Source organism: Pleurodeles waltl, chromosome 2_2 (genome assembly GCF_031143425.1).
Source record: "Pleurodeles waltl isolate 20211129_DDA chromosome 2_2, aPleWal1.hap1.20221129, whole genome shotgun sequence".
Taxonomy (NCBI): Eukaryota; Metazoa; Chordata; class Amphibia; order Caudata; family Salamandridae; genus Pleurodeles; species Pleurodeles waltl.
Window position 1 is genome coordinate 1,166,431,725 of NC_090439.1, and position 26,324 is coordinate 1,166,458,048.

Genomic DNA, 26,324 nt, shown 5'->3' on the forward strand with positions numbered 1-26,324 from the left:
TGAGTGGCCAGTGCCACCAGGTGACGTCAGAGACTCCTTGTGATAGGCTCCTTCAGGTGTTAGTAGCCTTTCCTCTCTCCTAGGTAGCCAAACCCTCTTTTCTGGCTATTTAGGGTCTCTGTCTCTGGGGAAACTTTAGATAACGAATGCATGAGCTCAGCCGAGTTCCTCTGCATCTCCCTCTTCACCTTCTGATAAGGAATCGACCGCTGACCGCGCTGGAAGCCTGCAAACCTGCAACATAGTAGCAAAGACGACTACTGCAACTCTGTAACGCTGATCCTGCCGCCTTCTCGACTGTTTTCCTGCTTGTGCATGCTGTGGGGGTAGTCTGCCTCCTCTCTGCACCAGAAGCTCCGAAGAAATCTCCCGTGGGTCGACGGAATCTTCCCCCTGCAACCGCAGGCACCAAAAAGCTGCATCTCCGGTCCCTTGGGTCTCCTCTCAGCACGACGAGCGAGGTCCCTCGAATCCAGCGACACCGTCCAAGTGACCCCCACAGTCCAGTGACTCTTCAGCCCAAGTTTGGTGGAGGTAAGTCCTTGCCTCACCTCGCTGGGCTGCATTGCTGGGAACCGCGACTTTGCAAGCTTCTCCGGCCCCTGTGCACTTCCGGCGGAAATCCTCCGTGCACAGCCAAGCCTGGGTCCACGGCACTCTAACCTGCATTGCACGACTTTCTAAGTTGGTCTCCGGCGACGTGGGACTCCTTTGTGCAACTTCGGCGAGCACCGTTTCACGCATCCTCGTAGTGCCTGTTTCTGGCACTTCTCCGGGTGCTACCTGCTCCAGTGAGGGCTCCTTGTCTTGCTCGACGTCCCCTCTCTCTGCAGGTCCAATTTGCGACCTCCTGGTCCCTCCTGGGCCCCAGCAGCGTCCAAAAACGCCAAACGCACGATTTGCGTGTAGCAAGGCTTGTTGGCGTCCATCCGGCGGGAAAACACTTCTGCACGACTCTCCAAGGCGTGGGGGATCCATCCTCCAAAGGGGAAGTCTCTAGCCCTGGTCGTTCCTGCAGTATTCACAGTTCTTCAGCCTAGTAAGAGCTTCTTTGCACCAACCGCTGGCATTTCTTGGGCATCTGCCCATCTCCGAGCTGCTTGTGACTTTTGGACTTGGTCCCCTTGTTCCACAGGTACCTTCAGACAGGAATCCATCGTTGTTGCATTGCTGATTTGTGTTTTCCTTGCATTCTCCCTCTAACACGACTATTTTGTCCTTAGGGGAACTTTGGTGCACTTTGCACTCACTTTTCAGGGTCTTGGGGAGGGTTATTTTTCTAACTCTCACTATTTTCTAATAGTCCCAGCGACCCTCTACAAGGTCACATAGGTTTGGGGTCCATTCGTGATTCACATTCCACTTTTGGAGTATATGGTTTGTGTTGCCCCTATCCCTATGTTTCCCCATTGCATCCTATTGTAATTATACATTGTTTGCACTGTTTTCTAAGACTATACTGCATATTTTTGCTATTGTGTATATATATCTTGTGTATAGTTCCTATCCTCTTACTGAGGGTACACTCTAAGATACTTTGGCATATTGTCATAAAAATAAAGTACCTTTATTTTTAGTATAACTGTGTATTGTGTTTTCTTATGATATTGTGCATATGACACTAAGTGGTACTGTAGTAGCTTCACACGTCTCCTAGTTCAGCCTGAGCTGCTTTGCTAAGCTACCATTATCTATCAGCCTAAGCTGCTAGACACCCTATACACTAATAAGGGATAACTGGGCCTGGTGCAAGGTGCAAGTACCCCTTGGTACTCACTACAAGCCAGTCCAGCCTCCTACAGCACTCACTGAGATACTTTGGCATATTGTCATAAAAATAAAGTACCTTTATTTTTAGTATATCTGTGTATTGTGTTTTCTTATGATATTGTGCAAGTGACACTAGTGGTACTGTAGGAGCTTCACTCGTCTCCTAGTTCAGCCTAAGCTGCTCTGCTAAGCTACCATTATCTATCAGCCTAAGCTGCTAGACACCCTATACACTAATAAGGGATAACTGGGCCTGGTGCAAGGTGTAAGTACCCTTTGGTACTCACTACAAGCCAGTCCAGCCTCCTACAGTACATATATCTTGTGTATATTTGCTATCCTCATACTGAGGGTACTCACTGAGATACTTTGGCATATTGTCATAAAAATAAAGTACCTTTATTTTTAGTATATCTGTGTATTGTGTTTTCTTATGATATTGTGCAAGTGACACTAGTGGTACTGTAGGAGCTTTGCATGTCTCCTAGTTCAGCCTATGCTGCTCTGCTAAGCTACCATTTTCTATCAGCCTAAGCTGCTAGACACCCCTATACACTAATAAGGGATAACTGGGCCTGGTGCAAGATGTAAGTACCCCTTGGTACTCACTACAAGCCATTCCAGCCTCCTACAGTACAGTACAGTGTACTCCTTCCAGGTAGGTGATGTATAATGCTGTGTAATGCTCAGTAGAGTGTGCTCATTATATTGTGCAGTGTACTGTACAATGTGCTCCTTCTAGATTTCTGCTGTGTAGTGCACTGCATTGTACAGTACAGTGTTCTTCTTCCAGGTAGGTGTGGTGCAGTGCAGTATATTATACAGTACAGTGTGCTCCTTCCAGGTAGGTGCTGTGTAGTACAGTATATTGTACAGTACAGTGTGATTCTCGCAGTTAGGTGCTGTGTAGTGCAGTGTATTGTACTGTGGCTCTTTACAGGTAGGTGCAGTATAGTGCAGTTTATTGTACTATGTGTTCCTTCCAGGCAGGTGCTGTGTAGTGTAGTGTACTGTACAGTATAGTATGTTCCTTCCAGGTAGGTGCTGTGTAGTGCAGTGTATTTTATAGTCTGCTCCTTCCAGGTAGAAGCTGTGTAGTGCAGTATATTGTACTGTGTGCTCCTTCCCGGTAGGTGAGGTGTAGTGCAGTGTATTGTATAGTACAGTGTGCGCCTTCCAGGTAGGTACTCTGTAGTGCAGTGTATATTACAGTGTGCTCCTAACCAGGAGGTGTTGTTAGGCCAGTGTATTGTACAGTACAGTGTGCTCCTTCCTGGTAGGTGCTGTGTAGTGCAGTGTATTCTACAGTGTGGTCCTTCCAGGTAGGTGCTCTGTAGTGCAGTGTATTCTACAGTGTGGTCCTTCCAGGTAGGTGCTGTGCAGTGTAGTGTCTCGTATAGTACAGTGTGCTCCTTCCAGGTAGGTGCTGTATGGTGCAGTGTATTGTACAGTACAGTGTGCTCCTTCCAGGTAGGCGCTGTGTAGTGCAGTGTATTCAACAGTGTGGACCTTCCAGGTAGGTGCTGTATAGTGGTGTGTAATGCACAGTACTGCGTGCTCCTTCCAGGTAGGTCTGGTGTAGTACAGTGTATTGTACAATACAGTGTAATCCTTCCAGGTAGTTGCTGCACAGTGCAGTGTATTCTGCAGTGTGTTCCTTCCAGGTAGGTGCTGTGTAGTGCAGTGTATTGTACAGTACAGTATGCTTCTATCAGGTAGGTGCTATTAGTGCAGTGTATTCTACAGTGCGTCCTTCTATGTAGGTGCTGTGCACTGTAGTGTATTGTATAGTACGGTGTGCTCCTTCCAGGTAGGTGCTGTATACTGCCGAGTAATGTACAGTACAGTCTGCTCCTTCCAGGTAGATGCTGTGTAGTGCAGTGTATTGTATAGTCTGCTCCTTCCAGGTAGACGCTATGTAGTGCAGTGTATTGTACTATCTTGTCCCTGCAGGTAGGTGCGGTGCTGTGCAGTGTATTCTACAGTGTACTCCTTCCAGGTTGGTGCTGTGTAGTGCAGTGTTTTCTGCAGTGTGGTCCATCCAGGTAGGTGCTGTGTGGTGCAGTGTATTGTACAGTACAGTGTGCTCCTTCCAGGTAGGTGCTGCGTAGTTCAGTGTATTCTATAGTGTAGTCCTTCCAGTTAGGTGCTGTGTATGTATTGAAGTGTATTGTACAGTACAGTGTGCTTCTACCAGGTAGGTGCTGTCTAGTGTAGTGTATTGTACAGTACAGTGTGCTCTTTCAAGGTAGGTTCTCTATAGTACTGTGTAATGCACAGTACAGTGTGCTCCTTCCAGGTAGGTAGTGTTTAGTGCAGTTTATTGTATAGTCTGCTCCTTCCAGGCAGAAGCCGTATGCCTCGTCCTTGGCCTCCCCCGGCACGAACGAATCTCACCACACCTCAAATCCCTTCACTGGCTCCCCATAGACAAGAGAATCACATTCAAGATCCTCATCCATGCACACAAATCGCTTCACAACACCGGCCCAACCTACCTCAACAAAAGAGTGAACTTCCACACTCCCACACGCAACCTCCGATCAGCCGATCTTGCCCTAGCCGAAGCCCCCCCCATCCAACGCACCACCACAGGAGGCAGGTCCTTCTCCTACCTCACCCCCAAAACCTGGAACTCCCTCCCCACCTTCCTTCAAGGTTGGTTCTGTATAGTACTGTGTAATACACAGTACAGTGTGCTCCTTCCAGGTAGCTGCTGCGTAGTGCAGTGCATTCTACGGTGTGGTCCTTCTAGGTAGTTGCAGTGCAGTGTATTCTACACTGTGCTCCTTCCAGGTAGGTGCTGTGTAGTGCAGTGTATTGTACAGGACAGTATGCTCCTTCCAGGTAGCTCCTGTTAGGCCAGTGTATTGTGCAGTATAGCGTGCTCCTTCCAGGTAGGTCTGGTGTAGTGCAGTGTATTGTACAATTCAGTGCACTCCTTCCAGGTAGTTCCTGTGCAGTGTATTCTACAGTGTGCTCCTTCCAGATAGGTGCTGTGTAGTGCAGTGTATTGTACAGTACAGTGTGCTCCTTCCAGGTAGGTGCTGTTAGGCCAGTGTATTGTGCAGTACAGCGTGCTCCTTCCAGTTAGGTCTGGTGTAGTGCAGTGTATTGTACAATACAGTGCACTCCTTCCAGGTAGTTGCTGTGCAGTGCAGTGCATTCTACAGTGTGCTCCTTCCAGGTAGGTGCTGTGTAGTGCAGTGTGTTGTACAGTACAGTGTGCTCCTTCCAGGTAGGTGCTGATAGTGCAGTGTATCACTCAGTGTGGTCTTTACAGGTAGGTGCAGTATAGTGCAGTTTATTGTAATTTGTGTTCCTTCCAGGTAGGTGCTGGGTAGTGCAGTCTACTATACAGTACAGTGGGGTCCTTCCAGGTAGGTGCAGTTTATTCCTCAGTGTGGTCCTTGCAGGTCGGTGCTGTGTAATGCAGCGTATTGTACAGTGTTCTCCTTCAAGGTAGGTGCTGTGTAGTGCAGTGTATTGTACAGTACAGTGTGCTCCTACCAGGTAGGTGCTGTTTAGTGGAGTGTATTGCTCAGTGTGCTCTTTACAGGCAGGTGCAATATAGTGCAGTTTATTGTACTATGTGTTGCTTCCAGCTAGGTGTTTTATTGTGCAGTGTATTGTACAGTGTGCACCTTCTAGGTAGGTGCTATGTATTGCAGTGTATTGTACAGTACAGTGTGTTCCTTCTATAGTGCAGTGTATTGTACAGAGTGCTTCTTCCAGATTTCTGCTGTGTAATGCAGTGCATTGTACAGTACAGTGTTCTTCTTCCAGGTAGGTATGGTGCAGTGCAGTGTATTATACAGGACAGTGTGCTCCTTCCACTTAGGTGCTGTGTAGTGCAGTGTGTATTGTACTGTGTGCTCTTTACAGGTAGGTGTGGTATAGTGCAGTTTATTGTACTGTGTTCCTTTCAGGTAGGTGCTGTGTAGTGTATTGTACAGTATAGTATGTTCCTTCCAGGTAGGTGCTGTGTAGTACAGTGTATTCTACAGTGTGCGCCTTCCAGGTAGGTACTGTATACTGCAGTGTAATGTACAGTACAGTCTGCTCCTTCAAGGTACGTGCTGTGTAGTGAAGTGTGTTGTATAGTCTGCTCCTTCCAGGTAGAAGCTGTGTAGTGCAATGTATTGTACTATGTGCTCCGTCCAGGTAGGTGCGGTGCAGTGCAGTGTATTCTACAGTGTGCTCCTTCCAGGTAGGTGCTGTGTAGTGCAGTGTATTCTACAGTACAGTATGCTCCTTCCAGGTAGGCGCTGTGCAGTGTATTGCACAGTACAGTGTGCTCCTTCCAGGTAGGTACTGTGTAGTGCTGTGTATTCTACAGTGTGCCCCTTCCAGGTAGGTGCTGTATAGTGCAGGGTAATGCACAGTACAGTATGTTCCTTCCAGGTAGGTGCTGTGTAGTGCAGTGTATTGTATAGTCTGCCCCTTCCAGGTAGAAGATGTGTAGTGCAGTGTATTGTACTGTGTGCTCCCTCCAGGTAGGTGAGGTGTAATGCAGTGTATTCTACAGTGTGCTCCTTCCAGGTAGGTGCTCTGTAGTGCAGTGTATTTTACGGTACAGTGTGCTCCTTCCAGGTAGGTGCTCTGTAGGGCAGTGTATTTTACTATACAGTGTGCTCCTAACCACATAGGTGCTGTTAGGCCAGTGTATTGTACACTACAGTCTGCTCCTTCCAGGTAGGTGGGGTGTAGTGCAGTGTGTTGTACAGTACAGTGTGCTCCTTCCAGGTAGGTGAGGTGTAGTGCAGTGTATTGTACAGTACAGTGTGGTTCTTCCAGGTAGGTGAGGTGTAGTGCAGTGTATTGTATAGTGTGCTCCCTCCAGGTAGGTGAGGTGTAGTGCAGTGTATTGTATAGTCTGCTCCTTCCAGGTAGAAGCTGTGTAGTGCAGTGTACTCTACTGTGTGTATTGTACTGTGTGCTCCCTGAAGGTAGGTGAGATGTAGTGCAGTGCATTGTACAGTACAGTGTGCACCTGCCAGGTAGGTGCTCTGTAGTGCAGTGTATTTTACAGTACAGTGTGCTCCTAACCATGTAGGTGCTGTCAGGCCAGTGTATTGTACAGTACACAATCCAAAAAGGGAGCACCCTGTCTTACATTTCAGCTCGAATAGCCCCAAAGCACCATTATAAATGCAGTCATTAAAATGAATTCGAGTAACATTTTAAAAGGTCTTTCACCATAAATGGGTGCAGCAAGTGCTGTAACGTTGTAGAAAGTTTTTCACCATAAGTTGGTGCGGCGAATGCCGTATCTCCGGACACGTGTTTCTGGCGTTCAGCCGTCATCAGCGGAGAGAAAAGTGTGGAATACACAGTACATGTAGTGCAGTGTATTGTACAGTGTGCTCCTAACCAGGTAGGTGCTGTTAGCCAAGTGTATTATGCAGTACAGTGTGCTCCTTCCAGATAGGTGTGGTCTAGTGCATTGTATTATACAGTGCAGTGTGCTCCTTTGAGATAGGTGCTTTGTAGTGCAGTGCATTGTACAGTACAGTGTGCTCCTTCGAGGTAGGTACTGTGTAGTGCAGTGCATTGTACAGTGTGCTCCTTCCATGTAGGTGCAGTATATTTTACAGTGTGGTACTTGCAGGTAGGTGCTGTGTAGTGCAGTGTATTGGCAGGACAGTGTTCTCCTTCCAGGTAGGTGCTGTGTAATGCAGTGTATTGTATGGTACAGTGTGCTTCTTCCAGGTAGGTGCTGTGTAGTGCAGTGTATTGCTCAATGTGCTCTTTACAGGTAGGTGCAGTATAGTGCAGTTTATTGTACTATTTGTTCCTTCAAGGTAGGTGTTGTATTGTGCATTTTATTGTACAGTACAGTGTGCACCTTCTAGGTAGGTGCTGTGTAGTGCAGTGTATTGTAAAGTACAGTGTGCTCATATCTAGGTAGGTGAGGTTAGGCCAGTTTGTTGTGCAGTACAGTGTGCTCCTTCCAGATAGAAGCTGTGTAGTGCAGTGTATTGTACTGTGTGCTCCCTCCAGGTAGGTGAGGTGTAATGCAGTGTATTGTACAGTGTGCTCCTTCCAGGTAGGAGCTCTGTAGTGCAGTGTATTTTACGGTGCAATGTGCTCCTTCCAGGTAGGTGCTCTGTAGTGTAGCGTATTTTACTGTACAGTGTGCTCCTAACCACATGGGTGCTGTTAGGCTAGTGTATTGTAGACTACAGTCTGCTCCTTCCAGGTAGGTGGGGTGTAGTGCAGTGTGTTGTACAGTACAGTGTGCTCCCTCCAGGTAGGTGAGGTGTAGTGCAGTGTATTGTACAGTACAGTGTGGTTCTTCCAGGTAGGTACGGTGTACTGCAGTGTATTGTACAGTGTGCTCTTTCCAGGTAGGTGCGGTGTAGTGCAGTGTATAGTATAGTGTGCACCTTCCAGGTAGGTGCAGTGTAGTGTATTGTACAGTACAGTGTGCTCCTTCCAGGTAGGTGAGGTGTAGTGCTGTGTATTGTATAGTCTGCTCCTTCCAGCTAGAAGCTGTGTAGTGCAGTGTACTGTACTGTGTGTATTGTACTGTGTGCTCCCTGAAGGTAGGTGAGGTGTAGTGCAGTGCATTGTACAGTACAGTGTGCTCCGTCCAGGTAGGTGCTCTGTAGTGCAGTGTATTTTACAGTACAGTGTGCTCCTAACCATGTAGGTGCTGTCAGGCCAGTGTATTGTACAGTACACAGTCCAAAAAGGGAGCACCCTGTCTTACATTTCAGCTCGAATAGCCCCAAAGCACCATTATAAATGCAGTCATTAAAATTAATTTGAATAATTTTTTTAAAAGTCTTTCACCATAAATGGGTGCAGCAAGTGCTGTAACGTTGTAGAAAGTTTTTCACCATAAGTTGGTGCGGCGAATGCCGTATCTCCGGACACGTGTTTCTGGCGTTCGGCCGTCATCATTGGAGAGCAAAGTGTGGAATACACAGTACATGTAGTACATTGTAGCGCCTTGAGACCCGCACGGGTGAGTAGCGCGCTTTATAAATGTTAATGATTTGATTTGATTTAACCAGGTAGGTGCTGTTAGCCAAGTGTTTTATGCAGTACAGTGTCCTCCTTCCAGATAGGTGTGGTGTAGGACATTGTATTATACAGTGCAGTGTGCTCCTTCCAGATAGGTGCTGTGTAGTGCAGTGTATTGTACAGTGCAGTCTGCTCCTTTGAGGTAGGTGCTGTTGTACAGTGTGTTCCTTCCATGTAGGTGCGGTATATTTTACAGTGTGGTACTTCCAGGTAGGTGCTGTGTAGTGCAGTGTATTGACAGGACAGTGTTCTCCTTCCAGGTAGGTGCGGTGTAGTGCAGTGTATTGTATGGCACAGTTTGCTCCTTCCAGGTAGGTGCTGTGTAGTGCAGTGTATTGCTCAATGACCTCTTTACAGGTAGGTGCAGTATAGTGTAGTTTATTGTACTATTTGTTCCTTCAAGGTAGGTGTTGTATTGTGTATTTTATTGTACAGTACAGTGTGCACCTTCTAGGTAGGTGCTGTGTAGTGCAGTATATTGTAAAGTACAGTGTGCTCATATCTAGATAGGTGAAGTTAGGCCAGTTTGTTCTGCAGTACAGTGTTCGCCTTCCAGGTAGGTGTGGTGTAGTGCATTGTATTGTACAGTGCAGTGTGCTCCTTCCGGATAGGTGCTGTGTAGTGCAGGGTATTGTATAGTCTGCTCCTTCCAGGTAGAAGCTGTGTAGTGCAATGTATTGTACTGTGTGCTCCCTCCAGGTACGTGCAGTGTTTTCTACATTGTGGCCTTTCCAAGTAGGTGCTGTGTAGTGCAGTTTATTGTACAGTACAGTGTGCTCCTTCCAGGTATATGCTGCATAGTGCAGTGTATTTTATAGTGTTGTCCTCCCAGGTAGGTGCTGTATAGTGCTGTGTAATGCACAGTACAGTGTGCTCCTTCTAGTTTGGTGTTGTATACTGCAGTGTAATGTACAGTACAGTCTGCTCCTTCCCGGTAGAAGCTGTGTAGTCCAATGTATTGTACTTTGTACTCCCTCCAGGTAGGTGCGGTGCAGTGTATTCTACAGTGTGCTCCTTCCAGGTAGGTGCTGTGTAGTGCAGTGTATTCTACAGTATAGTGTGCTCCTTCCAGGTAGAAGCTGTGTAGTGCAGTGTATTGTACAGTACAGTGTGCTCCTTACAGGTAGGTGCTGTGTACTTCAATGTATTCTATAGTGTTTTCCTTCCAGGTAGGTGCTGTATAGTGCAGGGTAATGCACAGTACCGTGTGCTCCTTCCAGACAGGTGCTGTATAGTGTTGTGTAAGGCACAGTACAGTGTGCTCCTTCCAGGTAGGTGCTGTATAGTGCAGTGTATTGTATAGGCTGCTCCTTCGAGGTAGAAGCTGTGAAGTGCAGTGTATTGTACTCTGTGCTCCCTCCAGGTAGGTGAGGTGTAATGCAGTGTATTGTACAGTGTGCTCCTTCCAGGTAGGTGCTCTGTAGTGCAGTGTATTTTACTATACAGTGTGCTCCTAACCACATAGGTGCTGTTAGGCCAGTGTATTGTACACTACAGTCTGCTCCTTCCAGGTAGGTGGGGTGTAGTGCAGTGTGTTGTACAGTACGTGTGCTCCCTCCAGGTAGGTGAGGTGTAGTGCAGTGTATTGTACAGTACAGTGTGGTTCTTCCAGGTAGGTACGGTGTTCTGCAGTGTATTGTACAGTGTGCTCTTTCCAGTTAGGTGCAGTGTAGTGCAGTGTATAGTGTGCACCTTCCAGGTAGGTGCGGTGCAGTGCAGTGTATTGTACAGTACAGTGTGCTCCTTCCAGGTAGGTGAGGTGTAGTGCAGTGTATTGTATAGTCTGCTCCTTCCAGCTAGAAGCTGTGTAGTGCAGTGTACTGTACTGTGTGTATTGTACTGTGTGGTCCTTCCAGGTGGGTGCTATATAGTGCTGTGTAATGCACTGTACACTGTGCTCCTTCCAGGTAGGTGCTGTATAGTGCTGTTTAATGCACAGTAGTGTGCTCCTTCCAGGTAGGTGCGGTATAGTGCTGTGTAATGCACAGTACTGTGTGCTCCAACCAGGTAGGTGCTGTGTAGTGCAGTGTATTGTACAGTACAGTGTGCTCCTAACAGGTAGGTGCTGTGTAGTGCAGTGTAATGTATAGTCTCCTCCTTCGAGGTAGAAGTTGTGTAGTGCAGTGTATTGTACTGTGTGCTCCAACCAGGTAGGTGCTGTGTAGTGCAGTGTATTGTACAGTGTGATCCTTCCAGGTAGGTGCTGTATAGTGCAGTGTATTGTACAGTACAGTGTGATCCTTTCAGGTAGGTGCTGTATAGTGCAGTGCATTCTACAGTATTGTTCTTCCATGTTGGTGCTGTGCAGTGTAGTGTCTCGTACAGTACAGTGTGCTCCTTCCATGTGCTGTATAGTGGAGGGTAATGCACAGTACATTGTGCACCTTCCACGTAGGTGCTGTGTAGTGCAGTGTATTGTGTAGTCTGCTACTTCCAGGCAGAAGCAGTGCAGTGCATTGTACTGTGTGCTCCCTCCAGATGGGTGAGGTCTAGTGCAGTGTATGGTATAGAACAGTGTGCTTCTTCCTGGTAGGTGCTGTGTAGTGCAGTGTATTGTGCAGTACAACGTGCTCCATCCAGGTATGTCTGGTGTAGTTTAGTGTATTGTACAATACCGTGTACTGCTTCCAGGTAGTTGCTGCGCAGTGCAGTGTATTCTACAGTATGCTCCTTCCAGGTAGGTGCTGTGTAGTGCAGTGCATTGTACAAGATAGTATGCTCCTTCCAGATAGGTGCTGTTAGGCAGTGTATTGTACAATACAGTGTGCTCCTTCCAGGTAGGTGCTGTGTAGTGCAGTGTATCGTCAGTATGGTCTTTACAGGTAGGTGCAGTATAGTGCAGTTTATTGTACTCTGTGTTCCTTCCAGGTAGGGGCTGTGTAGTGCTGTGTGTAATACAGTACTGTGGGGTCCTTCCCGGTAGGTGCAGTTTATTCTACAGTGGGGTCCTTGTAGGTCAGTGCTGTGTAGTGCAGCGTATTGTACAGTACAGTGTTCTCCTGCAAGGTGGGTGCTGTGTAGTGTATTGTATAGTACAGTGTGCTCATTCCAGGTAGGTGGTGTAGTGCAGTGTGTTGTACAGTGCAGTGTTCTCCTTCTAGAGAGGTGTTGCGTAGTGCAGTGTATTCTACAGTACAGCGTGCTCCTTCCAGGTAGGTGATGTGAAGTGTAGTATATTGTACAATACAGTGTGTTCCTTCCAGATAGGTGTGGTGTAGTGCAGTGTATTGTACAGTACATTCTGCTCCTTCGAGGTAGGTGCTGTGTAGTGCAGTGCATTGTACAGTGTGCTCCTTCCATGTAGGTGTGGTATATTTTACAGTGTGGTACTTGCAGGTAGGTGTTGTGTAGTGCAGTGTATTGACAGGACAGTGTTCTCCTTCCAGGTAGGAGCTGTGTAGTGCAGTGTATTGCTCAATGTGCTCTTTACAGGTAGGTGCAGTATAGTGCAGTTTATTGTACTATTTGTTCCTTCAAGGTAGGCGTTGTATTGTGCATTTTATTGTACAGTACAGTGTGCACTTTCTAGGTAGGTGCTGTGTAGTGCAGTGTATTGTAAAGTACAGTACAGTGTGCTCATATCTAGGTAGGTGAGGTTAGGCCAGTTTGTTGTGCAGTACAGTGTGCTCCTTCCAGGTAGGTGCTGTGTAGTGCAGTGTATTGTACAGTGTGCTCCTAACCAGGTAGGTGCTGTTAGCCCAGTGAATTGTGCAGAAAATACAGTGTTCTCCTTCCAGGTAGGTGTGGTGTAGTGCATTGTATTGTACAGTGCAGTGTGCTCCTTCCGGATAGGTGCTGTGTAGTGCAGTGTACTGTACAGTACAGTCTGCTCCTTCGAGGTAGGTGCTTTGTAGTGCAGTGCATTGTACAGTACAGTGTGCTCCTTCTATAGTGCATTGTATTGTACAATGTACTCCTTCCAGGTAGGTATTGTGTAGTACAGTGTGCTCCTAACCAGGTAGGTGCTGTTAGCAAAGTGTATTGTGCAGTACAGTGTTCTCCTTCCAGGTAGGTGTGGTGTAGTGCATTGTATTGTACAGTGCAGTGTGCTCCTTCCAGATTGGTGTTGTGTAGCGCAGTGTATTGTACAGTACAATGTGCTGCTTCCGGGTAGGTGCAGTATAGTTCAGTTTATTATACCACGTGTTCCTTCCAGGTAGGTGCTTTGTAGTTCAGTTTATTGTACAGTACAGTGTTTTCCTTCTAGGTAGGTGTTGTTAGTGCAATGTATTGTACAGTAAAATGTGCTCCTTCTAGTTAGGTGCTGTGTAGTGCAGTGTATTGTACTCTACAGTGTGCTCATTCCAGTATAGTAAAGTGTTCTCCTTCCAGGTAGGTGGGGTGTAATGCAGTGTGTTGTACAGTGCAGTGTGCTCCTTCCAGGTAGCTGCGGTGTAGTGTATTATACAGTGTGCTCCTTTCAGGTAGGTGCGGTGCATTCCAGTGTATTTTACAGTGCAGCGTGTTCCTTCCAGGTAGGTGGTGTGTAGTGCAGTGTATTTTACAGTACAGTCTGCTCCTTCCAGGTAGGTGCTGTGTAGTGCAGTGTATTGTGCTGGGTGCTCCTTGCAGGTAGGTGCTGTGTAGTGCAGTGTATTGTATATTCTGTTCCTTCCAGGTAGGTGCTGTGTAGTGCAGTGTATTTTACAGTACAGTCTGCTCCTTCCAGGTAGGTGCTGTGTAGTGCAGTGTATTGTGCTGTGTGCTCCTTCCAGGTAGGTGCTGTGTAGTGCAGTGTATTGTACAGTAGTGTGTGGTCCTTCCAGGTAGGTGCTGTATAGTTTAGTGTATTGTACAGTACAGTGTGCTCCTTCCAGGTAGGTGCGGTGTAGTGCAGTGTATTGTACAGTGTGCTCCTAACCAGGTAGGTGCTGTTAGCCCAGTGAATTGTGCAGAAAATACAGTGTTCTCCTTCCAGGTAGGTGTGGTGTAGTGCATTGTATTGTACAGTGCAGTGTGCTCCTTCCGGATAGGTGCTGTGTAGTGCAGTGTACTGTACAGTACAGTCTGCTCCTTCGAGGTAGGTGCTGTGTAGTGCAGTGCATTGTACAGTACAGTGTGCTCCTTCTATAGTGCATTGTATTGTACAATGTACTCCTTCCAGGTAGGTATTGTGTAGTACAGTGTGCTCCTAACCAGGTAGGTGCTGTTAGCAAAGTGTATTGTGCAGTACAGTGTTCTCCTTCCAGGTAGGTGTGGTGTAGTGCATTGTATTGTACAGTGCAGTGTGCTCCTTCCAGATTGGTGTTGTGTAGCGCAGTGTATTGTACAGTACAATGTGCTGCTTCCGGGTAGGTGCAGTATAGTTCAGTTTATTATACCACGTGTTCCTTCCAGGTAGGTGCTTTGTAGTTCAGTTTATTGTACAGTACAGTGTTTTCCTTCTAGGTAGGTGTTGTTAGTGCAATGTATTGTACAGTAAAATGTGCTCCTTCTAGTTAGGTGCTGTGTAGTGCAGTGTATTGTACTCTACAGTGTGCTCATTCCAGTATAGTAAAGTGTTCTCCTTCCAGGTAGGTGGGGTGTAATGCAGTGTGTTGTACAGTGCAGTGTGCTCCTTCCAGGTAGCTGCGGTGTAGTGTATTATACAGTGTGCTCCTTTCAGGTAGGTGCGGTGCATTCCAGTGTATTGTACAGTGCAGCGTGTTCCTTCCAGGTAGGTGGTGTGTAGTGCAGTGTATTTTACAGTACAGTCTGCTCCTTCCAGGTAGGTGCTGTGTAGTGCAGTGTATTGTGCTGGGTGCTCCTTGCAGGTAGGTGCTGTGTAGTGCAGTGTATTGTATATTCTGTTCCTTCCAGGTAGGTGCTGTGTAGTGCAGTGTATTTTACAGTACAGTCTGCTCCTTCCAGGTAGGTGCTGTGTAGTGCAGTGTATTGTGCTGTGTGCTCCTCCCAGGTAGGGTGCTGTGTAGTGCAGTGTATTGTACAGTAGTGTGTGGTCCTTCCAGGTAGGTGCTGTATAGTTCAGTGTATTGTACAGTACAGTGTGCTCCTTCCAGGTAGGTGCGGTGTAGTGCAGTGTATTGTACAGTGTGCTCCTTCTAGGTAGGTGCGGTGTAAGGTGCTGTGTAGTGCAGTGTATTGTATAGTGTGCTCCTTCCAGGTAGGTGCTGTTAGTGCAGTGTATTGTACAGTGCAGTGTCTTCTTCCAGGTAGGTGCCGTGTAGTGCAGTGTATTGTACTCTCCAGTGTGCTCATTCCGGTATAGTAAACTGTTCTCCTTCCAGGTAGGTGGGGTGTAGTGCAGTGTATTGTACAGTACAGAGTGCTCCTTCCAGGTAGCTGCGGTTTTGTGTAGTGTATTATACAGTGTGTTCTTTCCAGGTAGGTGCAGTGCAGTCCAGTGTATTGTACAGTGCAGCGTGTTCCTTCCAGGTAGGTGGTGTGTAGTGCATTGAATTGTGCTGTGTGCTTCTTGCAGGTAAGTGCTGTGTAGTGCAGTGTATTGTATATTCTGCTCCTTCCAGGTAGGTGCTGTGTAGTGCAGTGTATTTTACAGTACAGTCTGCTCCTTCCAGGTAGGTGCTGTGTAGTGCAGTGTATTGTGCTGTGTGCTCCTTCCAGGTAGGTGCGGTGTAAGGTGCGGTGTAGTGCAGTGTATTGCACAGTACAGTGTGCTCCTTCCAGGTAGGTGCTGTTAGTGCAGTGTATTGTACAGTACTGTGGTCCTTCCAGGTAGGTGCTGTATACTTCAGTGTATTGTACAGTACAGTGTGCTCCTTCCAGGTAGGTGCTGTGTAGTGTAGTGTACTGTACAGTACAGTGTGCTCCTTCCAGGTAGGTGCTGTGTAGTGTAGTGTACTGTACAGTACAGTGTGCTCCTTCCCGGTAGGTGCTGTGTAGTGCAGTGTATTGTACAGTGTGCTCCTTTCAGGTAGGTGCTGTGTAGTGCAGTGTTTTTTCCTTCCAGGTAGGTGCAGGGGTAGTGCAGTGTATTGTACAGTACAGTGTGCTCCTTCCAGGTAGGTGTGGTGTAGTGCAGTGTATTGTACAGTGTGCTACTTTCAGGTTAGTGCTGTGTAGTGCAGTGTATTGTAGTGTTTTTTCCTTCCATGTAGGTGTGGTGTAGTGCAGTGTGTTTTACAATGGGCTCCTTCCATAGTGGAGTGTGTTGTACAGTACAGTGTGCTCCTTCCAGGTAGGTGCTGTGTAGTGTACTGTACAGTACAGTGTGCTCCTTCCCGGTAGGTGCTGTGTAGTGCAGTGTATTTTACAGTGCAGTGTCTTCCTTCCAGGTAGGTGCTGTGTAGTGCAGTGTATGGTGCAGTACAGTGTGCTGCTTCTATGTAGGTTGTGTTAGTGCAGTGTATTGTACAGTGTGCTCCTTTCAGGTAGGTGCTGTGTAGTGCAGTGTTTTTCCTTCCAGGTAGGTGCAGGGGTAGTGCAGTGTATTGTACAGTACAGTGTGCTCCTTCCAGGTAGGTGTGGTGTAGTGCAGTGTATTGTACAGTGTGCTACTTTCAGGTTAGTGCTGTGTAGTGCAGTGTATTGTAGTGTTTTTTCCTTCCAGGTAGGTGTGGTGTAGTGCAGTGTGTTTTACAATGGGCTCCTTCCATAGTGGAGTGTGTTGTACAGTACAGTGTGTTCCCTCCAGGTAGGCGCTGTGTAGTGCAGAGTATTGTGCAGTAAGCGCTCCTTCCAGGTAGGTGCTGTGTAGTGCAGTGTATTGTAGAGTGCAGTGTGCTCCTTCTAGAGAGGTGCTGTATAGTTTTGCCTCGTGTCAATAACCTGAATATGAAATATAAATAACATGTATTTAGCTTTAAATCTCTAACTCTGAGTCTCTTCCCTGCAGTGATGGTGACTCTGGATCCAGACACAGCACATCCTCAGCTCCTCCTGTCTGAGGGGGGGAGACGTGTGAGACGGACACGCACAGCACAGCGCCTGCCGGACACCCCCAAGAGATTCACCTCCTATAATCCCTGTGTGCTGGGGATCGAGGGGTTCACCTCAGGCAGACATTACTGGGAGCTGCAGCTGCTGCGGGAGGGGGGGGGGATGGACTGTGGGGGTCGCAGCAGAGTCTGTGGAGAGGAAGGGGGGGGTCACATGGTCACCTGAGGGGGGGGTCTGGGCTGTGGAGAGGGAGGGGTGGGGGGGTCAGTACTGGGCTCTCACCTCCCCTCGGACCCCCCTGTCCCCTCCTGAGGATCCCCTGAAGCTGGGGGTGTATCTGGACTACGAGGGGGGGCGGCTGTCCCTGTACAATGCGGACTCCATGGAGCTTCTCTACACTTTCCCCCGGACCCGCTTCACCCGCAGGCTCTTCCCCATCTTCAGTCTCGGGGACCCTGTCTATGAGCTCTTCTTCCCGGCAGAGCTGAGGCTGGTGTAGGAGCTGCAGGGGGAGGGGCTCCAGCTCACCTGGGGGAGGGGATGTGACCTTCCATCTCAGATTTAACCCCTTCTGCTCCTGATTCTTCATTTAATTAACATTTAGCACTGACTCTGAGCACACCTGACTCCAGATACAGGCACTACCAATTCTAGTCACAGGCAATCCTGTCTCAGTAATGATGGCTCCAGGCACTCAAGGCACAGGCACTGCTGGCTCATTTACAGATAACCCTAACTTCAAATTCAGGTACTGTTCACTAAAGATGGGCACTACTGATGGGAAACACTGTCACTGCATATTCTAAAAACAGGCACTGCTCACTCACATACAGATAACTATGCACAGGTATAACAGACTCATGTCCCAGGCACTCCAGACTCAAACCACATGCACTGCTAACTCAGAGCGCTTCTGAATCCAAGCACAGATACACCTGACTCCATGCACAGGCACTGCTGATTCAAAACTCAACTACTGTTTATTCAAACTGGGCACCTTTGATTCCAGTTACTGCCACTGCTTATTCAAAATACTGCTTGTCCAATACACAGGCACTGCTGACCCAAACACAATAAATCCTGACACTACAGATAATGTTGACTCCAACCCGATAGGCATGATCATTATTGAGGCAAAACACAATACATGTTTACATCATGAACAGGCACTGCTCAGTCAGTTACAGCTAACCTTGGCTCCAGGCATAGGTACTCCAGACTCCTATCATAGGCACTCTTGACTCTAAAGACAGACACTGCTAACTCCAATCATGTTTTAGTCAAAGTAAAACCACTGCTGACGTGTGGCAGGCACTGCTGACTCCGAGCATTGGTACTGCTGATTCAGACACAGAAACTGCTGCCTCAAGTAATGGGCACTGCTCATTCAAAAGAGGCAAAGCTGACTCAAAGCACACACACTGCTACCTCATTTCTAAATAATCCTTACTCCAAGCACAGGCATTGCTCGCTCCAGGTAGAGGCACTGCTGTCTTAATTAAATATAACCCAGACTCCAAGCATAGGCCGCGCTGACTCTTTGCACTGGCACTGCTGATTCAGTTAAGGAGTTCCTGGACTCCAAGCCTAGGCAATGTTGAATTAAAACATAGGCACTGGAGACTTCACTAATACTGACTTCAAACACAGGTTTTTCTGCCTTAATTATTGATAACCTAGCACTTGAAGTCAGCAGTGCCTGTGATTTGTGTCAGAGATAACGCCCACGGCTGACTCCAAATCACAGGAACTATAGACTCCAGGCATAGACACTTCAGACACAGGCACTGCTGATTTAAAAAAGACAACAGGTATTGATGGCTTCAATCACGGAAACACCTCATTCAAAACACAGGCACTGCTGACACCTGACTTCAAGCACAGGGGCTTCTGGTTTAAGACACAGGCACTGCTCACTCCAAGCACAGTCACTTGTCACCCATTACAGATAATGCTGTCTGCAAATACAGGCACTGTTAAACACAAGCACTACTGATGTGAATTAGTGTCACTGCTTACTCCATGAATAGACACTGTTCACTTAATTCCAGGTATCCCAGACTCCAGGCACAGGCACTGCTGACTCATTACAGATAGTGCTGACTCCAATCCCAGAGGTCCCGACTACAGGCACAGGATCTGCTGACTACAGTACTCATAATGCTGACTCCAAGCACAGGCACTGCTGATGCAAAAAACAAATACTGCCAATTTAAAACAGGAAGACAAGACTGAAGCTACTGACTTCAGTCACAGGCACTGCTGATTCAATATAGGCACCTCTGATACAGGCACTACTCACCTCATCCAAAAGCACAGCTGAATCAAATTACAAGTACTATTGGCTCCAAACACAGGCACTGGTGACTCAGTTATGGATATTTTTTATAATGTTTACACCAAGCACAGAATTTCCTGTCTCCAGTGCATCTAAGACTTTCTCCCAAGCACATGCACTGCTGCCTCAGTTATAGATGATCCTGATTCCAAATACAGGCACTGCTAACCCGCAACAAAGACACTACTGACTCCGCTCAGTGGCACTTAACTTCAAGCCCAGCCACTTTTCTTTCAAAAGACATGCACTGCTCACTCCATGCACAGTCACTCATGGCTCATTACAGATAATGCTGACTACTACAAATACAGGCATTTCTAAATATGGGCACTACTGAGATGAAATGCTGTCAGTGCTTAATCCACAAGCAGGCACTACTCATTCACATACACATAACCTTTCTCCAAATGCAGGTACTGGTAACTCCAGTCATAGGCACTTCTGTCTCCTAGCATGAGCATTACAGGCATTCCTGACATCAATCACAGGCACTTCCGGTTCAAAACACATGTACTGCTGACTCCAGTATAGCTTACTTTGACTCCAAACAGGCACTGCTGGCATTAAACAGTCAATGTGGACTTCAATAACAGGCACTACTCACTAAATTATAAATCCATATACAGACATTCATGACTCCGGTGCAGTTAATGCTCACTCCTGGTCCATGCACTGCTAACTGAATTACATGTAATTCTAATTCACAGGCACTGCTGACTGCCAGCCGAGGCAATTATAATTCAAACCGCAGGCACTGTTGACAGCTGTGCTGCTAATGCTAGCTCCAAGCAAAGGCACTGCTGATGCAAAAGACAAATATTGCTGATTCAAAACGCAGGAACTATTGTCTCCAGTAACAGGTACACTTGATTTTAGGCACTTGTCTTCAAGCAAGGCACTGCTGACTCAACCCACAGGAATTGCTGACTCAAGCACATTCACTGTTCTCTCAATTGTATATAATTCTTACTCCAAGCACAGGCACTGCTGACTGCTCCCCTGATTGTGCGTGAGAATGTTTAGAGGTGCACACTGTGGAAAAAGCCAAGGTGGGGCCTTTTGTTAATTTTAGAGGCGTCAATAAAAGACATGAAACTAAAAGGTATAAAGGTGTCTATGAGCATTATTTGGCAGAGCGGCGTCTTCGTTCCAGAGAGGGCTAAGAGATCACGCAGGAGGCCAAGGGCTGGCACATCGAGTGACCCTCGGGATGGGCTTCTCAGCCTCCCAAGGACACAGAACTGTTGAACAAAGGAATAAAGACAACATCTGGCTTCATACAGAACAGTAATTCCTTTAAGGTCAGCAGATGTGGTGGGCAAGGCCTCCCAGGAAACATTCAAGCTATCTCTGGTGCTAGGGTTAGCCGAGACAGAGGAGAGGAAGGAGACTTTGGAGGAGAATTAGGAAGAAGTATTGAGACACCGTTATCATGCTTCAATATGTCCTATCATGTTTCTTACTACTAAATATTGGAGCCACTATCTTGTTTAGTTTATAATAATGTACGTATTATGGGCACGCCGATAGGTTTTTGACTATAATAAAATCATAAAAGCATATTTGTAGCGTGGGTTCTTGCGCACGTCTGTTCATGGTGATTAGAAATTAGGAGTCCACGGTCTATGAGTTTCACAGGTCTGATGGTTGCCCAGTACACACCTTCCACACGTAAAAGTGCCACGGGTTGTGTGTGTTTCCAGCAGCAACGTTCTCTGTCTCGTGTTGTTATGTTGACTTAGTCTGTGCTGGCAGAGGGTCTAGGAAGACTGTAGCCCAGGCCGTCTTCTGAATAAAATCCAGAAAACATATCACTGTAACTCAGTATTTCACCTCTTGTCACCACCAGCCTTGAGCTGCTGGTAATCAGTGATGGTATCACCGTCAGATACCAGTAATGATGTCACTTATCGTAACAGTGGGTAGTTTAAAAATCCAGTAACCCTATTGACCGTTATTACCACCATTCCACTTCATTCCCTGGAACTTATAAATGATGTCCAGCTTCTCTCCACCTTGATGCTGAGTTGAAGACGCCCCAATCCTCCTCAGCATCCCCAGTTTTCCAGCAGGCGCTTAACACAAAGATACCTGATCTCTGCTGCCATCTCTCTGAGTCCTCACCACAGACTGACCAAACAAAAGCCTGAACAATGTGTCTGAGCGTAATCAAGAAATAAAGTGAATTCCAGCTTTGGGCCTCTCACCGGGTCTGATTAGAGGTGGGCAGTAGGCAAAACAACTCTCCTCTCTGAAGAAGCCGAAAGAGTGTCAGGATAAATATGAATCCCATTATATCAATGTGCCACAGAGTTGATGGTGAAATTATTGTTGTCAGAAAAGTGGATGGGAATCATTACCGACCCCTTGGTCCCTGCACACGGCACATGAGGACTGACACAACTCCACTAGTTATTACTACACCCTCTGGGGGAACTCTTAACCCTGCATCTGCTGAGGAGTACTGTGTGCATGTGCACATCATGCTTCTATGTTCCGTAAACCGAGCACCATTGAGTATGATAAGGGCTCTCCAGGTCATCGCTAAGTTAGCACGCTTGAGAGAAAACCTATTATTGGCCATAGTTGTGTCAAACTATAACATTAGCAGGACTCCTATCAGAGACGCAATAGTAAAAGCACTGAGTGGGCACAGAGCCCAACTGGAAATACTCCTGATTGGACCCCAGTGTCCATGATTCCTAGTGTGGCATTATCTAGCCCTAAATGTGTGTAGAGGCACAAAAGCTTTACAAAAACACCCACATAGTCCAAGATGGACCTGAACTACCACACAGGGAGTGAGCAGATGCCTGCGGCAGCTCTTCCTATGTGGATCACTAGACCTACATATCAGTTACAGCATTTCCATTTACCCTCAATGTGTGATCCTGGGTAAATCAAAGGTAGCAGTGGCTAGAAATAGCCAGGACCCCAATTTAAGTGGTTTACAAATAAAAGGAATTCTGTTCTGTGGTATGTTATGTGTTACGATATGTGTATTTGTTCTCTCCTCTTCAGTGGGTGCCCACATTCCTGTGAACAGAACAATTTATTTTAGAGTTTTCTTCAGGACTCACCGCTGCACATTGGCCTGTGGTTGTCACAAGTGTGGCCATAACTGTCTCCAATACTCTAGTGTCCTGCAAAGACTAAACATCAATTGTCCCGCATCGGCATTTGGGAAATGACAGGAAGTGCACAGAGAAGGTAGCGCTGCACATTTTACGCTGCGTGATGACATTGCCCCCACTGCATAGGATGGGGCGGGGACTATAGCATATATTCAGGGGAAGAGGAGGGCAAAAGTGTGGGGAAGGGAAGATGGACTGTAAAAGAGTTCATGCTTGGGGACTACAACACAAGTCATCTTAATTCAAAGTTTATTTTTTATTATTGGCAAAGCTTGTAGGTCTGGCTCACAAATGAAAAAAGCAATCTAGAGTTGTTGTCTGTAGGAAGCTGGCTAGCTAAGTAGTGTAGCACTGTAAGGGGACACTGCGCAGATAGTCCGTGGTGACCCTTAGTGGCTGACAAGGGTTCAAATAATAACTCTAAAAGCTCTCGTTTGAGGTACTGTGCGTGCAGAAGGTCACCTTTGGGGGCTCTGGAATGTCCAGGTGCAGTGGTGAGTTACAGAGTTGGGTGTTTCATTCACTTCAGTGGAGATTGGCCCAGTTTGAAAGAGGCTGCAAGCATGGACGGGGGAGGGGTCAGTCTGGGGGAACCCACAGGGGGGCTCGACCCTTGAGCTCTTGGGCACGTAGGAACACCGTAGGTCCACTTCTTCTCAGTGGGGGGCTGGGGTGCAGTAGTGTCTTTTGGTGTCGAGTTTGTGTGCTGGAGTCACTCACTGTTGGAGGGGGCCTGAAGAAAGAGGCTGCAGGCGGTGACTGGAAGTCCAGCTTGGCCAACCCCAAGGATGGGCTCAGCTCTTGTGGGTCTCAGGCCCTGTGGGCACTGTCACCTCCCTCAGACTCAGGCTGTGGGGCACGGGTGCAGAGGCACTTTAGGTGTCAGGTGGCAGCGGTCGGGGAACTCACTCTTTCTCTTCGGTTATGCAGAAGGGAGGCCGGCAGGTCAGCTGGGCCAGTCTTGATGTGGCTCTCACTGCCCTTGAAGGTCCTTGGCTTGCAGGTTGGTTTTCCTCGGTGTTGGTGTCAGGACTGAACACAACAAGCCTTGGCTGCTGCAGGGGGTCGGGTGTTGGTGTCTGCAGCTGCAGGGGAGTCGCTCCTCAACTCCAAGGGAGATTCTCTGGTGACTGCTGAAGCACTGACAGCCCTCCAGGTTTCTTGGAGTCTGCACAGTAGCAGGATGAGTCTCTTTCTTCCACGATTGTTGGGGGCTGCAGGCAGGGTTGGCATCAAGTCAGTCGTTGCTCCTCTGTTCTCGGGACAGCACTCTTCTTCGTCCAGTCCTTTCCTTTCTCTGTCGAACTCTGAAGTCCTGGTATCAGGGGCCCCCATAAATACTCAATTCAGGGGCATTAAGGGGAGTGAAGGGTAGTAGCCAATGGGCTCCTTACCCCTGGGCTCAATACATCCCCTAAATGACCACTTCTTTTGGGGTGTGGGCATCACCCTGTCCCAGAATTCCTAATTCCACTACACACAAGATGGTGGGATTCTTAATTTCATGTTCTTTTCAGGCTGGTCACCCAGGGGTGTGTCCAGCCTGGCAGAGCAACACGCCTCCTGCATAGCAAATTTCCCCCCTGTCCTGGTGACAAATGGGCCTCAGAGGTTGCCTCTCCCAGGTCTGGGGGGAGGTGGAGGTCGCATACCAAAGGCGGCACAGACAGAAGTCCCTGGCCTTGGTTTGCAGATTTACTAGCCACCCTGCTGGCTGAGGTGATAACACCTCCTGCCAGAGCAGGCATTCTTTCTGACCTCGGAGAGCAGAGGCTCTCACCCCCAGGGAGTCAGAAAGTATTCTGTGGTGGGAGGCTGGGTGAAATCAGTCAGCCAGCACACTAGAGGACTAGGAGGTTTGAGGGGGCACATCTAAGACACCCTCTGGCAGTACATGCTTTAAGATGGCGGCCCATTCACTTGCAATGTCTAAGAATAGAACTAGACATCACGGGCATACCTGCTCAGGCAGTTATGTCCTCACATGTATTATAATGCACCCTGCCTTAGGGCTCTCAAGGCCTGCTATAGGGGTGTTTTCCATCTAATGCATGCAGTGACCTTGGTGTGGCACACAGTGAGTGTGCCATGTTGTGTACCCTGTCACACAGTCTGCGATGGCAGGCCGAGTACAATTTGTATGTGGGTCCTTCAGGTGGTATAAGATATGCTGCAGCCCTTAGGGACCCTCTTTAGTACCCATGCCCTATGTGCCCAGGGTACCATCTACTAGGGACATACATGGGTTCTAAAGTCCTTTGCAAGTACTGAAACAATCAGACATACTTTGTTTTAAGGAAAGAGCACTTCTAAAAGGGGCACTACGTGGGGGAAGGTGGCATCCAGTTTCCTACATAAATAACCAGGTGTTCTTTGCCGCCTAGTACCCTTGGTGAAGAGAGATTGAATATAGCTGTGTGGTTGGGTTCAGAGTCCGTGAGGCGCCAGAAGGTGCCCATTAGTACATAAATGACCAGGTGTTCTGTGCCGCCCGCGCCCTTGGTGAAGAGAGATTGCATATAGCTCTGTGGTTGGGTTCAGAGTCTGTGATGCGCCAGAAGGTGCGCATTAGTACATAAATGACCAGGTGCTCTGTGCCGCCCGTGCCCTTGGTGAAGAGAGATTGAATATAGCTGCGTGGTTGGGCTCAGAGTCTGTGGTGCGCCAGAAGGTGCGCATTAGTACATAAATGACCAGGTGTTCTGTGCCGCCCGTGACCGTGATGAAGAGAGATTGCATATAGCTGTATGGTTGGGTTCAGAGTCTGTGATGCGCCAGAAGGTGCGCATTGGGACCAATATTGGCCTGTGAGAATGATCCTGTAGAAGGTCCCATATTGGCTATCAAAGCATCAAAAGGGATCAACCCCTCGTTCTCGAATAGGGCCCCCACGGGATTATTCCTGCTTGTGCTACTGCGCTGCCATTACAGAGGTGCACCTGGTGCTCGCGCCAGCTACGAGGGAGGTTGGGTGTATAGGAAACGGTTGTTTCGCAGCAATTGGATTGTATCGATGAGATGTGATGCAAAGTAACAAAGTGAAGATGTACTTCTCTGTTCACGTTAGTAGCAACAAACCTATGAAATGAAAACAAAGCCTTCTCCCGCATGTCTGTGCTCCTGATATTCCGCAGGGGAGAGGGTAAATGAGGGAGCACCCAGGAAGTTTTGGCACTCGAAGTGGAGGGCAGGAGATTAAGGAGGGGGCTACCGAAGAGTCAGATACCTGCGTCAATGGGGCAGTGGGAGTGGTCCTTCTGTGTGGATAGTGGAGTCTGAGGCCACCTCACTGTGGGCATCAGACGTTCAGAGGGATGGCCATGTGTAGGTGCACAGACAGGCATCACTGGGGACCACTCTTCTGAGGTCACACCACTCACGGCACAGATACGAAGGATGGGCTTCTAGGCACTTAGCAGTGTGTGCCACGGTGTTGGGGGAGCATCAGGAGTGAGTAGAGTAGCCAGAGTGAGACCATGGGGATGGGGGTGACTACTGATGCTAAAAGGACAGGATCTTCTCTTCCTCTATTAGACATTCGTAACTTATTAACTTGGGGTGTTACCATCACTAAATGTTAAGCCAGCATCTTCTCATGAGAACCAAGACACACAGAGGTTACCCGACTCTTTTAATGCAAATCTCTCCAGGTAGGAGCTCAATCAATCAATCATTCAATCAGGTATTTGTAAAGCGCAGCTTATCACCCGTGGGGTCTCAAGGCGCTAGGCTTAGACCTGGCATTTTCCAGGTGTAGGAGGCTAGCCTGGCTTGTAGTGGGTACCAGAGGTACTCACACCTTGTGCCAGGTCCAGTTATCCCTTATTAGTGTAGAAGAGGTGTTTCTAGCAGCTTAGGCTGATAGAAGATAGCTATGGCAAAGCAGCTTAGGCTGAACTAGGAGACATGTAAAGCTCCTACTATACCACTGGTGTCATATGCACAATATCATAAGAAAACACAATACACAGATATACTAAAAATAAAGGTACTTTATTTTTATGACAATATGCCAAAAGTATCTCAGTGAGTACCCTCAGTATGAGGATGAGAAATATACACAAGATATATGTACACTAACCAAAATGATGCAGGTTATAGCAAGAAAAGTAATGCAAGCAGTGTAAAGTTACAATAGATTGCAATAGAAGCACATAGGTATAGGGGCAACACAAACCATATACTCAAAAAGTGGAATGCGAACCACAAAT

General features: G+C 47.6%; 1 protein-coding gene across 3 annotated transcripts in view; it reads left to right on the forward strand.

Annotated features, from left to right (window-relative positions):
- Positions 1–26,324, forward strand: part of LOC138283023 (E3 ubiquitin-protein ligase TRIM11-like) — a 174,038-nt gene that overhangs the window by 86,936 nt on the left and 60,778 nt on the right. Inside the window, exon 6 of one of the 3 annotated variants that reach the window (XM_069221138.1) lies at positions 16,598–20,088. The exons of the other annotated variants lie outside the window; for them this stretch is intronic. Coding sequence (XP_069077239.1) covers positions 16,598–16,866 — 269 coding nt within the window. The 3' untranslated portion in view covers positions 16,867–20,088. Of the gene's footprint in view, positions 1–16,597; positions 20,089–26,324 lie in introns of those variants that run through there. 3 annotated transcript variants of the gene reach the window in all.